The 16,355-nt window shown below is 41.9% G+C and overlaps 1 protein-coding gene across 1 annotated transcript in view; it reads right to left on the minus strand.

Moving 5' to 3' along the window:
• The window catches only part of MINDY2 (MINDY lysine 48 deubiquitinase 2), a 32,109-nt gene extending 17,446 nt beyond the window's left edge, over positions 1-14,663 (minus strand). Inside the window, exons 1-6 of the mRNA XM_066558576.1 lie at positions 13,999-14,663; positions 6,915-6,972; positions 4,640-4,704; positions 1,962-2,120; positions 1,031-1,133; positions 340-482 (exon numbers count right to left, since the gene is read on the minus strand). Of these exons, the coding sequence (XP_066414673.1) occupies positions 340-482; positions 1,031-1,133; positions 1,962-2,120; positions 4,640-4,704; positions 6,915-6,972; positions 13,999-14,658 (1,188 nt within the window). The 5' untranslated portion in view covers positions 14,659-14,663. The remainder of the gene's footprint in view (positions 1-339; positions 483-1,030; positions 1,134-1,961; positions 2,121-4,639; positions 4,705-6,914; positions 6,973-13,998) is intronic.
• Between the last annotated feature and the right edge of the window lie 1,692 nt (positions 14,664-16,355).

Raw genomic sequence — 16,355 nt, forward strand, 5'->3', positions numbered from 1 at the left:
GAAATTAAAGTAACCTTATCATGCCAACCACAAACTGCAAGAAAATTTAAGCCATGTAAGAAGTGTACATAACTATACCTAACCACAAAGAGTTAACACAGGGAGTAAACTGAACATAAAGGGAAAGGCTACAAGAAGATTTAAAGTAGTAACGGATCCCAGTGACTAAACCACTGTAATCAATAATTCCTAAGTAACATTTGCTACAGACCTTACATTCACTGTAAGCCATATTTATATATAACAACCTGGAATTTAATTCTATTTCAAGACAGTAAAAAAGCGTGACTTGCTTTGAAACACAAAACATAACAATAGAGACAAAAATGCTGAATGTACCTTGTATTTGGTCATGGTGCTAAAATGGTTGTTCCTGAAGAACACACAAAGCTCTCCCTCCTGGACAGCTGAAGTCAACTCACACAGTCCATGGTATGTCAATTGTGTAGCTGTGTTATTTAGGAACTGCTCAGCTACAAACCCTACACAAGCAAAACATACTGTTATGTGTGTCTATTACACACTTGCTAATACAACACCTGGAAACAAAAGTAGTATTTTTCCTACTTTCCCCCTACATCCCCATATTGCCACAAGCATTAGGGAACACATAAAAAGAAGGGACAAGTTTCAAAGTTCTAAAACCACAGCATTGCAAACAAAATTCCCATGTTCAGAAATGCTATATCCAATTCTAAAATTTCTCATATTTTCCCTTGTTGTAATGGAATATATAATTGATATTCTGATTTATAGGAGACAATATATAGCTAAGTTGAAATCTGAATGCTGCCACAATAGGGGAAATTCTTGCCAGCTTTTGAAAAAGTGTATTGACTAGATCAAGAGCATGCATTAGAGAGCTGAGAAGACAAGCACAATGCTGTGTGGCTGCCCAGGGAAAGCAGCTCAGCACACAGAATGCAGCTCTTCCCACTGGTATCTCTACTCAGCATCACCCACGTGGAAAATACGTCACGTAGATTTGGCAGGGCACATACTTTGATAAATACAGGGAAACGTGACTTACCTTCACTAACCAGTTCACTGTTTTCTGACTGTTTACAAGAAATTATCTTCTCCACCAGCTGATTGTAACTGCAGTTACCAACTGCTTTTACTATGTCAGCAACCTGCAGCAGGAAGGAAAAACATGGAGGATTTATCTTTGAGAAGAACAGAACACGGCTGCAAGCCAGTGGCAATTATTAATAAGACAGTAAAAATTCAATAAAGAGAGGATGTTATCCCCTTAAAAAATGTAGGCCAAAACATTTTAGCCCAGTGTTACACATTTTGCTATTTCAGATCCTGTTTTAAATCCTTCAGGTGACCCTTAGCATCAAAAGCTAAGGCATGAACATGACATTGTTGGATCAGCTGTGCCAGGGGAAGAGAACAGCAACTCTCACCAACAAGGCATGAAAAGAAAAACTCTTAGGCATTATTATTGCAGCCAAACTCACCAGTTTCCCACTCAGCAAACAATACTACTTTATTGCTTATTAAATAATATAATTAAAAATAAATTACATGTTTGCTAAAGATGCAGTTCTCTCCAACCAGTTCCACCATCCTCATTTCTCAATAGCAGTGACTAAGAAATCAGAATTAAAAAGAGGAGGAAAGTAACTTTGTATTCCTTCCAAGTGTTCTCTAATAAGCTTTCAAAAATGATGACTGGGACACTGTATCTGGGGCAACTTGCTACTTCCCTCAGAAAAACAATTCTCCTTTACAGAGTCATAGAAGGCTTTTAAAGTAGTTTGACTATAGACTCAGGCTCTGCAAAGTTCCTGCACTAAAAAAACACAGTCTGTATTCACTCAATTTTTCTGACTAGATTTAAAAACTTCATTACTGTTTTCATTATTGACTTGTTAAAATTCAGAAATACCTCCCCTCCCACCAATAACATTCAGGATAACATTTTTTTAAATAATTGAAACAGAGTAAATTACCTGAGGGTCCACTAACCATCCATGGTACAAGGGGATATCAAGCAGATCAAACACTATGCATTCAGGTGTGTATTCAAATACTCGGACACCTGTGAACTTCACATTGACATCCAGACCCGTCTGCAACTTATGCAGAATTGCCATTGCATCACTCATATTCTGACAACAGAAAGAAAAGAACAGAACAGATCACCCAACACAGCTTTGGACATTTGGTGATTACTTTAGTAACCATTCATCATTTAGTACTCATCGACTTAATACTTTAAAAAAATAATTCAAGGGGTAAATTACCTAAACAAATGTTTCAATGCACATTCACTTCACATATTGTGCCAGGAGATACGTGAAATAAAAGAATCTCCCTCCAATCATCTTTTTTACACCCATAAACTACTTTTAGGCAGTTCTGGTTGCTTTTAGGTCTATTTCCCAAAGCCACAAGCCAGATGTTTGCAAGAAAACTGAATTATAAAGGAATCTTCAAGGGACTTTTCTTGAGGTTTCTTCTCCCCTTTTAAGCCTTCCCTTACAAGTCAGGCTGAAGTACTTGTCACTACATAATGAATGAACAGTAAGATCTACACAGACCCACTTGCCAACTCTAATTTCAGGGTTCAGTACTGAGAATCAGAGTCTTTAAATGTTCACTACTTTTTTTCTTTAATAAAAACCCCATTTTCTATCTTATTTTGGGCATACCTTTAAATGGCCTGTAAATTCTACTGTTAAAACAAGTCATGAAAGTAGCACTTATTATAGTAGTGAACCCAATGGAATCCTAAGGAGAATTATCAAGTTACGAAGTTCCAATCACAGAAAGGAAAGATGAGCCAAAGAAAATGTGCTTTGTGGGACAGTTATCTTGAGCCAACAGATAAAAAAAATTCCCGACATGCAGGAAAAAGAATTTCCCACTAAGTGAGAAAAGTCCACAAGAATATGGTCAGAAAGTCTTGTGCAAAAGATTTGGGGAAACTGAGGCACTTTGTTGTTTGTTTGGGGGTTTTTGGGTTTTGCAACATTCTGTTTTTTAAGAGAAATTCAGGCTTACAACAATGGGAAAACAGCATGACAAAGACCAGAAATGCAGATTGGACAGGAGATGGAGACAGCAAAGATTCACAGACTGAAACTACTGATGGTTAAAGACAGCTGCTTCTGCTGTCTTCTAATCAGAATCTGCACCATTGAGCATGGCTGCTACAAATGAATTTTAATGCTTGTAGTCCTTTAACCACCCTGTTCTGTCAAGTTTCCATGATCAGGAATGGAACAGCTCCCACTGCCTTACTACAAGTTGCTTCATCTTACTAACATTTTGCTGTGACAAGATTTAGAATTCAGCAAGATTTGGAAGTAATTCTCAAGACTGGCTTCACCTTTTAAGTTTTTATCAAAAGCAAACAAAGCCACCTTAACAAGAGCATGTCATTAGGAGGGGCCAGACATCAAATATGAAAACCTGTTTTGAAAGATATTTTGCCATAATCATACTCTGCTGAATGAATAAGAAGTCCATAGTAAGTCAGCACTAGCCATCCACAAATTCAGGCCATACATCTACAGACAATAGCTGCATTTATTTTGTTAATGTTTACTTTGCAAACAAAGCAGGATTACATCAAACAGACCAGAAAACCACAGAAGTTTCTCGCTACAATTTCAACATTATCACTTCTACTTTAACTATTTCCATACCTTCAAAGCAACTTAGAAGATTTCTAGAACAGGCTTCTTTGAAATTACATGGTTAAAAACTTCAGGTACGTGACATTTATGTTCTAAATCCATATATCTGAGCATAAGAAAGCTATAGAGGTTGTACTTTCACCAGGCATAATAGTTTTCATCACCCTCCTACAAGTTGATTATCGCTCTAACATTCTACAACACAGAATTGTGTGGAAAAAAATAGCCAATTATTACAAAAGTAATTCCTATAATCTGATACAAATCAATCTCAAGTTACTCAATTTGGCTTTCAACACTGAATGAGAATAAGAAAAAATGACCTAAGAATAAAGAGAACTACCCTGAAACCTTATACCTATTAAAAATTCAAATTCACCTTTCCATGAGTAACCAAAAAACCAGCTATGACTACAGACAGAGCTCAGAAAATATATACTAAATCAACAATTTTTAAATCTAATAGCATTATCTTCAGTACAGGAAGAATTCTGTGATGACATATAAACAGTGGTCAGTGCAAATAACATTGCCTTTCATAACATGGGATCAACCACTTTTTGTCCATCATGATTAAGAACACAGATCTCTCTTACTCAGTTTACATCCTCAGAAAAACTCTGGCAGGCACCACTGAACAGAGCAATTGAAGGACATGCAACACAAGACTTCAAAGAGCAACCCCCCTGTTACATACTTTTATTAGTACCTCTGTGTTACACTTCCTCAATAAAACCTGCTTTACTTCATTACTGTTATTTCATAACAGGGGGAAAAAGAAGTGTCTTCTGTTAATAAATAGTGAGTTTTTCTTCACTAATAGCACATATATAAAATTATTACTCAACATCAAGCCCAGACAAAAACAAACTACAAACAATGGTCTGTATGGTTCTGGTTTTTAACAAGGTGACAAACCCTAGGTGAGAAAAGTAGTTTTAGTTTCTTCAGATATAAGTAACTCTGTTTTAGGAGCAGCTCCTTACCTGCTCATAATTAAGTCGCTGAATTTCAGATATCTCTTTAGGTTTTGCGTCAAGAATGTAGTCTCCTAAAAGAAAGCAAAAATGAAAATAAATTTATTCCACAACCAAAGCTTCAACATTTCTATTAATGTTTCTGACTGAAGCTGACTGATAATGAATACCACAACCGAAGTTTTCTACCAAATTAATGAGATCACATTTGTTTTATAACCCAAATTATAATTATGGAGTAAAATATGAATATAAAAACTTAGTAAGATTATATTAAGATATAAAATTCAAATGGCCAACTGTTACTAAAGCAACATTTCATAATCTCTTGGGGTATAATACCAATCTCTTCAGTATTCAAAAACTAACCTCCCTCTGTGCCTCAGCTTAAAAATATAAGAAGGTCAAACTGTTCACAGCAAAGTATGTAATTCTGTACACATTTAAAAAGACAACCACTTATCCTGACTGATACTGTGAAAGTTTTGCCATGTTTTATACACCAGTAAATCTATAAAACTTGTTGTGCTGGTTTTGACTGGTATATAGTTAACTTTCTTCACAGTGGCTGGTGTGGGGCTGTGCTCTGGGTTTGTGCTGAACACAGGGCTGATAACACAGAGATGTTTTTGTTATTGCTCAGCAGGGCTCACTCAGAGCCAAGGCCCTTCCTCCTTTTCCCAGGGCCACAGGAGGCTGTGAGGAGACACAGCCAGGACAGGTGACCCCCACTGAGCACAGGGATGTTCCTGTGCTCATCATGTGACATCATGCCCAGTATATAAAGGGGGGGTAGAACGAAGAAGGGGAACACTTGGAGTGCTGGATGGTGTTTTTCTTCCCAAGTCACCACGTGTGACAGGGTGCTGCTCTCCTGGGATGGCTGAACACTTGCCTGCCCGTGGGAAGCAGTGAATTAATTCCCTGTTTTGCTCTGCTTTCCCTATATTGAGTCTTTAACTCAGCCCACAGGTTTTCTGTTTTTTACCCTCCCCATTCTCTACCTGATCTCACTGGCAGGGGAGTGACCAAGGGGCTGCCTGGGCTTAAACCACAACACTTGTATTCCACCTTTGTCTACAATGCAAAGGTAATAAATTAGTTAATAGTTAATCAACACACTGAGGTTCAAGATTTATAACATCTTTAGAGACTAATACCCACTTTCCAGATTTTATTTCAATGTTTTTGTACTTATTCCTTGCTCCATTACTAAAGTCAGAAGAACATCATTCTAAGTTTCCTAATTTATCCTCTTCTAACTTGAAAGTGGTTGAAGGCTGTTTTGTTGGTTTTGGCTTTTTTTTTCAGCTGTAGAAGAACTGTAGAACTGCTAATCCTGTTGAGTGAAAAGGAACCTAAGTAATTTGAACACTGTTTTATTATTCAATTTAGTAGGATAATTCCAGAAGCTAAAATAGGCCTTCAGAAAGAATACACATTTAGACAACTGGAATTATGTAGTGACTTCAGACAGTATTGTGTCATCAATGCAATTATAAGAAATGCTTAGACACAGGGAGCAAGATTTCTTAGTTTTTGGAGAAAATTATGTAGGTAACTTTTTTCTTCAACCAGAAGACTCAGCAATTTGCTTCTGAAAAGAACAAGCTATGTTCTTTACAAGCAAAAATAAAGAAAATATCGTAAGGGTTTTTTTCTCCTGCTTAAGAAAAATCAAACCTAGTCTACTAAGTTCAAACATTTTATATTTGTCAGGCTACAAGGGAAGGAAAAGTGGTACATACAGCTTAAATACTATCACAACTGCACTTTTAACACCTGGATCATCAGGGTTATTAAAGTTCCAGCCATGAGAGATACAAAGAGCTGCATTTTTGCTGAACACTGAATATGATACCAGAGTAGTGCCTGCAAATGAGACCCCAATCACTGTGAGGACTACATTAATTTTTCTTGTTATTTTAATTGGGTCATACTTCCAATGATTAAAGTTACTATAGACAATTAAAGACAGAGTTGACTTACTACATTCTGTCAACTATAATAAAACAACACTGTAAGAGACATGAATAATTTTAAATCTGTCAATGTGTTGGTGCACTGAGCCATACCAATGGCATAACTAGATCAATCACTTTGGAAAGCAGTGCAGAAAACTTCTAAAAACAGTTAAGGAAAAGCATGAGCAACTGAATACTGTAAGTAGTTTTCTGGAATCAAAAAAAGCTGAATAAAATAGTAAATACATAAAACAGCTCTATGTTGCCATGCACTACTAAGTACAACATACAAGTGGAAGTGATTTATTGCAATTACTAACCTAAGTATTCCATCAGCTGTTCAGCCGTTATGATTTCCATCATCGGTGGCAGTTTAATCTGTCAAAGAAAAAGTATATTCTCGTTAAAACACCACAACACCACAATTTAAAAAGCATGGTATTTCTAGACAGAAGACTTCTGATTACATTTCCCTCACCAGTTTATAAGGCCATTAGCATACTGGACCTCTACTAAATAGCAGCCACAAGAAGAGATTAAAAAGGCACTTTGGTTTTTAGAGAAACCACATGCACACAGCACTTTCTCCCAGGTGCACATCTGCATAGTGCTCCCTTCTCCCACCAAAACATTTCTCCAGCAGCCCCTCCACTTCACAGGAACCCACTACACTCACTGCAGTGGCTCAACTACAAGCACTCAGAATTAACAGACTGGGAACTGTTAAGAAAACTGCCCTCAAGTCTTTGACTCCCTACCTTTATTAAAATTCTTAATTGAGTATTAAGAGATTAATTTTGAGTATTAGCTCAAAAAGTTCCTTTGTAGAAAGTCTCTAAAGGATCTAGTGTCAGTACTGCTGGGACAGGGAAGCCAAAGACTTGTGCAGGTACAAGGAAATGACCTCCCAGCCTCTCTCCCATGCTCACATTCCAAGGTTCAACCATGTGGTTTGACCCCACACAGAGCAGACCAGACACACAGAACTCCTGTGGTGAATATTCTATTCCCCTCTTCCCTGATCTATTCCCACCATAATCATGGGTAAAACCAACCACCCTGGCAGAGCTAAAAGCTTCCTGCATTCTCATCTCTTCCAGCATCCTGGGTAAACACTTTGATTTACTGCAGGAAGAAAAGCAACAGGTAAAGCACAAACACATACAAGGACATGCTTCTGGCAATCTGAAGAAATACCACAGGAGGATATAGATCTTAAACATAGTGCAATTTTTCTCTGCATAAATGTGAATTTTATTTTTCTAGGATTTGGGGTTGGCTTGTCTTGGGGTTGATTTTTAAGCTCTCTTCAGTTTTTGATTTTCTTATCCTATCTCCCTCCAACATCTTGCCATTCAAAGTCTACAAGAGGTATTTATTCTATCAGGAATTTTTTAATCACGTCCCTCAATACTGATCACTGCTGTCCTTGACACATATAGAAAGACATGGCATAAGACTGTTAACTCATGGTTGAGATTTAATAGGTTCCACCTACTTTTCTGGTTTGTGGAGAAGGGAGAAGTAGAAAACCAGGAGATGGAAGAGCAATCTACATAAAGCCTTTGATGCAGCACCCCAAACTCAAATATACAGTATAGCAACACACCACTTTGTTCACATTGTGATGGAGAGGGTTTTCAGTACGAAATCTCAGCTATTTCAATAACTTTGCAGGGAAAATGAGGTGTGATTTGGCTACATCTGTCTTATCAATTTTAATTATATTTGACAAAAGGTAAATGTGTTAAATATATGTAGTCATAAGAAATTTCATTACATGTGGAAAAAGAAAGAGACCCAAGTTTATATGGCTTTCTTATTTATACTCTAAGAAATATGTCTCTACTTGGGTTAGAGTTGACATTTGCCACACATTGATCAACCCAGAGATGGTGGGCTTATAAAGAAACTGGTTGTACTGGGATCTGGGAAAGGAATTAAAGAAGAAAAATCAGGCATGCATGGGTACGTGGTTTTTTGAAAATATTAAATGAATATCAACTGATTGTAACCTACAGAGCTCTCCAACTCTCCAACTCTAAAGCTCAATTACATAGCTTACCTCCATTTAAGCTCTATGTATAGAGCTTAAAATAGCACAACATATTATTCATATCACTGGTTAACAAATGGAACTTTCCCTCACAACTGTAAAGCTAACCATTTATTTTTTTACTGCAGAAAAAGCAAAGTGGTTTTACTCATATTTCCAGGATCTCTCAAAGTTGGATATTTTAGCAAGCTACCTCTCAAAATTAACTGCTTGATTAAATGCTAAGCAAAGTTAATTGGTTACTTCATGGCATAATTTTAGGGCTGGCATGTGTAGTGGGACCTTGATCACACCTTTAAAGTGGGCTAATGGGGTTCCAACACATTCTAAGTACTGCTGAACAGAGCTGACTTAGGGATATACAGAGAACATGACATTTCCCAGCTGTTCAGAGCTTCATTGCAAGCACTTAAGCAACAGGAAATGCACAGTGAAGAGGAAATGGGAGAGAAAAATACCTTAGGAATTAAGGGAGAGCAAAACATCATACAGAACCACAGTCATTATCCAGATAAATCAACAGAAGAAAACAATGTAAGCAACAGTAGTAGAAGCTGCTGTTGTCCATAACAATCTATTATTTTGAGGGACACATTTTCGCAATAGGTTTCAATGTTTAGTTGCTAGATTTCACATCAATTCCACATTTTAGGAAAAATGCATTTCCTCAACTCCCACCCACTTCCTGTACCCCTCTATTGCAGTTTCCTGGTCCTTTGCCCTGATGGCTCTAACTCTAGCTACATTTTACTTCCTACACTCAGGAGTGGGAAACTTAGTCCTTCTCACACAACTATGGCATGTCATACAGTTCAGTCATACTTTAATTAAAAGACAAGAGTGGTGAACAAATTTTCATATGGAGCAGTTTGTCTAATAAAACTTACACAGTTTGCATGAATTAGACTATAAACTCCAAAACTACATAATACTAATTTTCCACTATATTCTTCCACATTACAGAAGGGCTTAAAAAAAAATAAGTGATATAGTCATGCACAGAGGATAACACTTCTGAAAATACTATGAATATCAAAAGGGTCCAAGAAAATTTCTAATGGCTTATATAATAAGTCTTACATAAGACTTAAAGTCTCAAAACATGTTTATCTAAAACATGCAATTCCTCTGAACACAGTGTTCCAGAGAGGTATGGGTAGCTTCAAGCAGCTTTGACAAAAAACAATTAATATTCTCTGCAAATCAGTGCCCCTGGCCTGGCAGGAACAGCTTCATGAACCTATGAGAGGTCAGTGTGTGCTCCACTCCATTTCCTCAGTGTCTGCCTTTAGCCAGGTCACCTCCAGCCCTGGGAGTGGGCTCGTTGCTGTGCTGGGCACGGCTCCAGCTGCACCTGCGGGCTCAGCTCATCCCACAGGTGCCGGAGGAAGGGAGGCTGCCAAGCCCCGCTGAGCAATCTGTGCCAGCTCCGGCCGGGCAGAGCGACAGCGCCAGGGACAGCGCATCACGTGTGAGTGAAGGGCCAGGGCCAGCCCCCAGAGCAGGCAGCACCACGGCAGCCTCGGAGCAAGGGGTGGGGAGCAGCGAGAGGGAGCTCTCTGCGCTCAGCTCCTCCCAAAAGCGCCATTCTAATGAAAACATAACGTTGAGAATTTCTAAGTAGAATTTTTTACTCTACTTCTTATCTGAACAGTCAGTTTGGCTACATCTAAGCAAGAAAATGGTTATATAACATTTACTTACATAATTGTTATGATACCTAAATAGGTAATTCGTACAGTTCTAAAAGTTTCCAAAATTTTAGTAGAACTAGGTGTGTAGGGAACACGGTCCCTTCCATTTGTTGAGAGGATTATGACACAAAAAACTTTCAAAGGCATTTTCAAATATGCAATACCACTGTTCTCCTACATAAGGACACGCACTCCTCAAGACAATATTAATATTATTTATACTCTATAATGTTTTCCCTTTGCTTATTTTATGTTTCACAATCTTCCCTGGACATTTCAGATATGTAATGCAACATGTTAAGGTTCACAGCATTCTTCAGGTACAAGACATCACATCCTACCTAAGAAGCACAGAGCAGAATCACATGGCACCCTCCTAAGCTTTCAGCATCTGATGATTGCCACATTCCCCCCGCCCCATATTACACTTAATGAAATGCCAGAAGTTATCAGAAAGTGTTGCATGAACTACATCTAACAAAGATCCCAAAAGGCACTTAGAAAAGCCAACTTTGCATTGCTAAGCTTAACCACATAGTGAGCCACAGGCCTGAGCTAAAACTGAGCAGCCTCCAGATTTAAATAAGCTGAAAAACAGCATGCTACACTATCCTACATCAGAGGACACAACTCATGCTTGCACATACATTTAAAAATGCTTGTTTCAATCTCTACTTCTGCTTCATTTCCATCACACAAATCTAAGTGGTTACGACACTGTTTTCCACAACAGCTGTTCAGCACCACAACTGCTTTTCCAAGTTGATATCATGCTTTTGTTTTTCTTCTTACAACATTTCTCTAACACTCCTGTAGCAGAGCTCCTTGGCTCTCCTTCCTATAAGCTAAACTGCAAGCTACACTTAGACAGGCAGACTGCAAAAACACTTCAAAAGAAAAGTAATTTCATAATTTTAATATTTAAAATACAGCTTCTGCAATCTGTCACCTCAAAGTTTTCTGTATCCTTTGAAAGTGGTGGATAAAAGAGAGGCAGCAGTTTTATCACAAGCTTAGTTTCAAAACCTGGTATTTTCAAAATGGAATTTGAACAGTCACAGTGGGTGCTACTATTTCAGAATTTCCAAAACCCCAACTGCCAAACCAGTACTGCACTTAAGCTGGCTGAGACCAGATCTATCCACAGGATGACCAGAACTCTCAACCCTGTCAGGAAAGAGTTCCAAAAAGGAAAAATGGTGGCTGATAAAGGGAATAGAACCCAAGGTGTAACTGTTTAACTTGTTATTCCCTGTTGTGAGTCTGTTTCTCCTCCTCATCTCCTTCTTGTGCTCTTTTTTCCCCATTACATGTAGCTTCTTTTCACCTAATATGTACTATGGTATTCTCAGTCTACTTTTGCCTGTTTTCATCTTTCAGTCTGCCTTCTTGTTCCCAAATTAAGATTACTTGACCCAGCCTAGTGTTCATGTTGGTTCAGGAGGAGTGAGGAGGTGGATGTCCATCCTCAGCCCTCACATGTGGCAAGCTGCTGTCAGTGATGTACAGATGAGCTGCCACCCCAACCACTGTGAAGGTGATTCTTGACTATGAACTGGGGAAAAGAAAGGCCAATTTGTAGAGGCAGTAATTAGGAAAATCAATTACAAGCAACTACAATATATAACCAAATAACAGGAAAACCCTCAAGCCTATAAATAATAACTTGTGATGACAGTTTCACCAGTTTAGCTGCTTGTCTGCAACTCATGTAAATTCTGCTGAGGTTTTACATAGACAGAACTATAGAAAACTTCCTGTAATCTGAGCAATAACAAACAGTAGGGCATTCCCAAGGGGTATTTTGGTTTTTGCCTATTTATAAAACTGGGTATTACCTTAATTCTCACTAATGTAATATTTGATCCCAGCAGAATGTCAGCTCAAATTCTGGTTGGAGAACAGCAGCAGAGGGAGAAGGAAAAATGTTAAGGAACAAAACCTCCAAAAACTTGAATTCAAAGAACAGGACCAGTGCTGTCCCATTTACATATTTCATTAAATCAAAGATTAAAAAAGAAGATACTGTAACTAACAGTTTCTTTTAAAATGTCCCCCCCAAAATCATAAGGAATGGCAAGTTTTTCAAGCCACCCCCAGATGCTAAAGAGAGAGCACAGAAAGCAAGTGTTCAATACTGAAGCCTGTGACAACATTCACACCCTCTTGAGGATAGCAGAACCTACATAAGGCAGTACCTTGAAGTCACACCCAACTTCCCTCTACTGCTTTTACTGATGCTTAAATACCCAGAGTTTTCTTTCTGATGTCTAAGCTATTCTGCTCAGAAAAATATGTAGAAATTGTAACTCAACCAAGAGCCTTAATCTTCTTCAGTTACCTGCATCTAAACAAATTTCTTCTCATAGTTCCATTTTGACCTTTTCCTAAGTCACCTGTCACACTGCAAACAATCTCTTACTCTTCCAATACCAAATTTCTTCCCCTTGCTACTACAAGCTAAAAGCTATTCCTGTAAAGCTTTCCTATTTCAGGACTCTGTTCTATCAGTTCTTCAGTCTTCCGGGGCTGAATTGCCAGCATTTCCTGAGACGTGCCCCTCATCCTTGTTTTGCAATGCACTCAACCTTACAGCTTTCCTCCAACAGATACTCCTTTCACAGAGACATGTTAATAACTACATTATGGCTTAGATTTTAATTACTTAAAAGATTGGGAAGAAAACTACTTTAAGACTACGGGAAGTCCACATGCACAATGGCCATAGAGAACAAGAACTTCCAGGTCTCAGAGCTGCACTTGATCATTATCTGATTTATTAATTAATTTAAATACAATCTATACTGCATAACTGTATGAATGTGTCCCTATTACTCAGGCAGCTACTTGTACAAATCAGTATTTTGTACAATTCTGCATTTTGTACATCTCCACATACGCTTTATTATATGAAACTAACCTATTTTCCAAAAATATCACTTATGTGCTCAGTGCTATAAATAGTAATCTTTACTTACTAGAAACCTGTACACATCAGTAAGCTATTATACATTATATATTGTTCAAGTTAGTAAACGTCATGGAGATATTTTATTTCTGTTTTAGGACAACGAAGTAAGCCTATATATGACAGCAGCATCTAAGTAGTATATTGGCAACATACTGCACGGCAGTATTTGTTTTCCAAGTTCTGTATGTGAGACATGTGCTTAACAGCACAAATAAGCCTGATATATTTACTGAAAGAATCGGAGAATGGTTGGGGTTGAAAGAGACCTGAAAGATCATCAGGTTCTAGACGCTCTGCCATGGATAGGGCCACCTTTTACTAAACCACGTCGCCCAGAGACCGAACAAGCCTGGCCTTGGACACTGGTAGGGATGGGGCATCCACAGATTCCCTGGGCAACCTGCGCCAGTGCCTCATCACGCTCACGGGGCAGAATTTTTTCCTTGTATCTAAACTTGCCCCCTGCTTGTTTAAAGCCATTCCCCCTTGTCCTAGCGCCACATGCCCTTGTCAGAAGTTCCTCTCCAGCGTTCTCGACAACGTCCTTGTCCCAACCAGCACAAACTTCCCGCGGTGCCCTCACGCCGCGATGGCTCGGGAGCCGCGAACGCCGTCGGCGCCACACGAGCCGCCCGAGCGGCACCGCCCGCCCGGCCCCGCCATGGCGCCCGCCCGCCCCGTACCTTCCAGGCCAGGAGCAGCACGTTCATGATGGCCAGCAACGGGCAGGGGCCGTTCTCGTTCTGGGTGATGACGGGCGTGTTCTCCTCCTTCCACCGGACCCACTTGATGTGATAGACCGACTGGCCCGGGAAGCGTTCCTTGGAAGCGGAGAGGAGCTGGGAGCCCGCCGCCGGCCTGTCCCCTTCGGGCTCCGGGGCCGGGCCCCCCGAGGAGGCCCCCGCCACCACCGCCTCGTCGGCGTCGCTGTTGAGCTCGGAGCTGCTCGGGCAGCAGGAGTGCAGGTTGGAGAAGGACTCCAGCGAGTCCAGGCTGCGGGACTCCTCCCCCGGCGGGCTAGGAGCGCCGCTGCTCCCGGAGCCGGCTCCCGCGGGACCGCTCTCCGAGGCGGGAGCCGCTCCGGGACTCTCCGGCCCCGCCAGCCCCGCGCCTTCCGCCGCCGCAGCTCCCTCCGCGGCCCGGGAGGGGGACGCGGACTGAGGGGCCGCGGCGGGAGCGGGGGCCGGCGGAGGGGAAGGGCTGCGCCGTCCGCCGCCCTCCTCGGCCTCCCTGCAGCCGCCCTCGCCCGCCGCCACCTCTCCCAGGCGGAGCCGGCTGGCAGCGCCCCCGCCGCCCGTCTGCAGCGAGCCCGGGGGCGGCGGGGGCTGCGCCAGGCTCTCCATGCCTGGCCCGGCCGCTCCGCTCTCTATTGGCACCGCAGCGGCTGCGCCTCCGCCCGCAACGCCCGCGACGCCATCACAGCAGCGGCGGCAGCTCCGCCCCGCCGGGGACGTGCGGGCGGGGGGGGAGCGGCCGCGGGTCACGGCGGGGCCCGGGGCGGGGGGGCCCCGGGGCGGGGCGGGGCGGGCCGCGGGAAGGGGGGGGAAACAGGTGAGTCCGGCTCTCCCGAGTGTTCTCGGCGCTTTTCCTTGCGGTTTCTTAGACAGTCGTACTATAAAAAATACGGCTGTGGCGAGTATAATAGATAACTTGAACAATTTGATTGTGAAGACTAATTGAAAGAGACGAAATTTGAGGTAGGTATTAGGAAAGTTTTCTTTACTGTGAGGGTAGTGAGGCACTGGCACAGGTTGCATAGAGAGGCTGGACATGCCCCATCCCTGGAAGCGTTCAAGTCCCGGTTGGACAAGGTCCTGAGCAACCTGGTTTGGTGGGAGTCGTCCCTGTCCGTGGCAGGGGGCTGGAACTAAATGTTCCTTAAGATCCATTCCAACCCTTTAACATTCTGTGATTCTGTAAGATTTAATGTGGGTGTATTACTCAGACTTTACCCCAAAGAACCTCTCCTCTCTCCACAGAAATCTTCAGCTTTTAATAACAATTTTTAAATACCCTTGTGATAATAAGGATTTATCCTGTCATTTTATTCTCAGCAGGTCTCTAATTTGAAGTCTGTAAACACTTGCATCAGCTTCTGCAGCCTTACCTGAGGTACATTAACTGTAATTTTACATTCTATGTGCATTTCCATAACACCCTCTCTTACCTGTATCAGTGACAGAAGTTTTTTTATTCTGACACGACAATAGGGCACAAATATAAAGGGCTGACAGTAAACTGAGAAACTTGACACAAACTCTAATATAAAAAATAAATCTTTGAGATGGCACAGTTGATAGAAGAATCAATAAGGACAAACAAAAGAGGAAACATTTTGCTCAGATGTCTCACATTTGTATTTCTACGGGAAGATTTTCCTGTACCCTTGAATTGTGAAGAGACAGTCTCAGAATGACAAGTCCCTGTTCAGTAGGGACACTGCAACACTTCAAACATGTAGAGCATCGGGAGAAGCTGGTGATGTAAAATAAAACTCTGAAAGTACGTAAATTAGTTTGTGCAAAGAAACAATGTGTATCTGGTAAGGGGATGAAGGAAACCAGAGCAAAACTCTAAAAGTGAATTAGTTCTCTGCAAGGAAAAGCCATGTATGGGGGTGAGGGGACAAAGGACAGCGGTCTGTCGGTCTGTCCGTACTCCGGAGCGGGGAAGGCTGCGTAGCGCCGGCCCCGGAAGCGGCGGGGAGGGAGGGCCCGCCCCAGGGTGTGTTCACAGGACCCCGCCCCTTCCGCCGCGCCCCGCCCCCTTGCGCGTGGGCGGGGCGGGGCGTTCCGCACGCTCTGGGCGTGTCCCGCGGCCCCGCCCCGCCGGCGGCGTCTGGCGCGCGCGCGGGCGGAGGGAGCGGCGGCGCGCGGAGCGGAGGGAGGGGGGCAGCGCTGCCGGCAGAGCCGTCGATCCTCCCGGGTGATCCGCGGCCGTTCCGTGGGCGGGAACAGTCCTCGGGAGCGGCGGGGGACAAAGCGGAGGGAGGCGCCCAGCTCGCCCCTCCCCATCCCGCCCGGCGCCGGTCTGGGGCGGA

The sequence above is a fragment of the Molothrus aeneus genome, chromosome 13 (genome assembly GCF_037042795.1).
Source record: "Molothrus aeneus isolate 106 chromosome 13, BPBGC_Maene_1.0, whole genome shotgun sequence".
NCBI lineage: Eukaryota > Metazoa > Chordata > Aves > Passeriformes > Icteridae > Molothrus > Molothrus aeneus.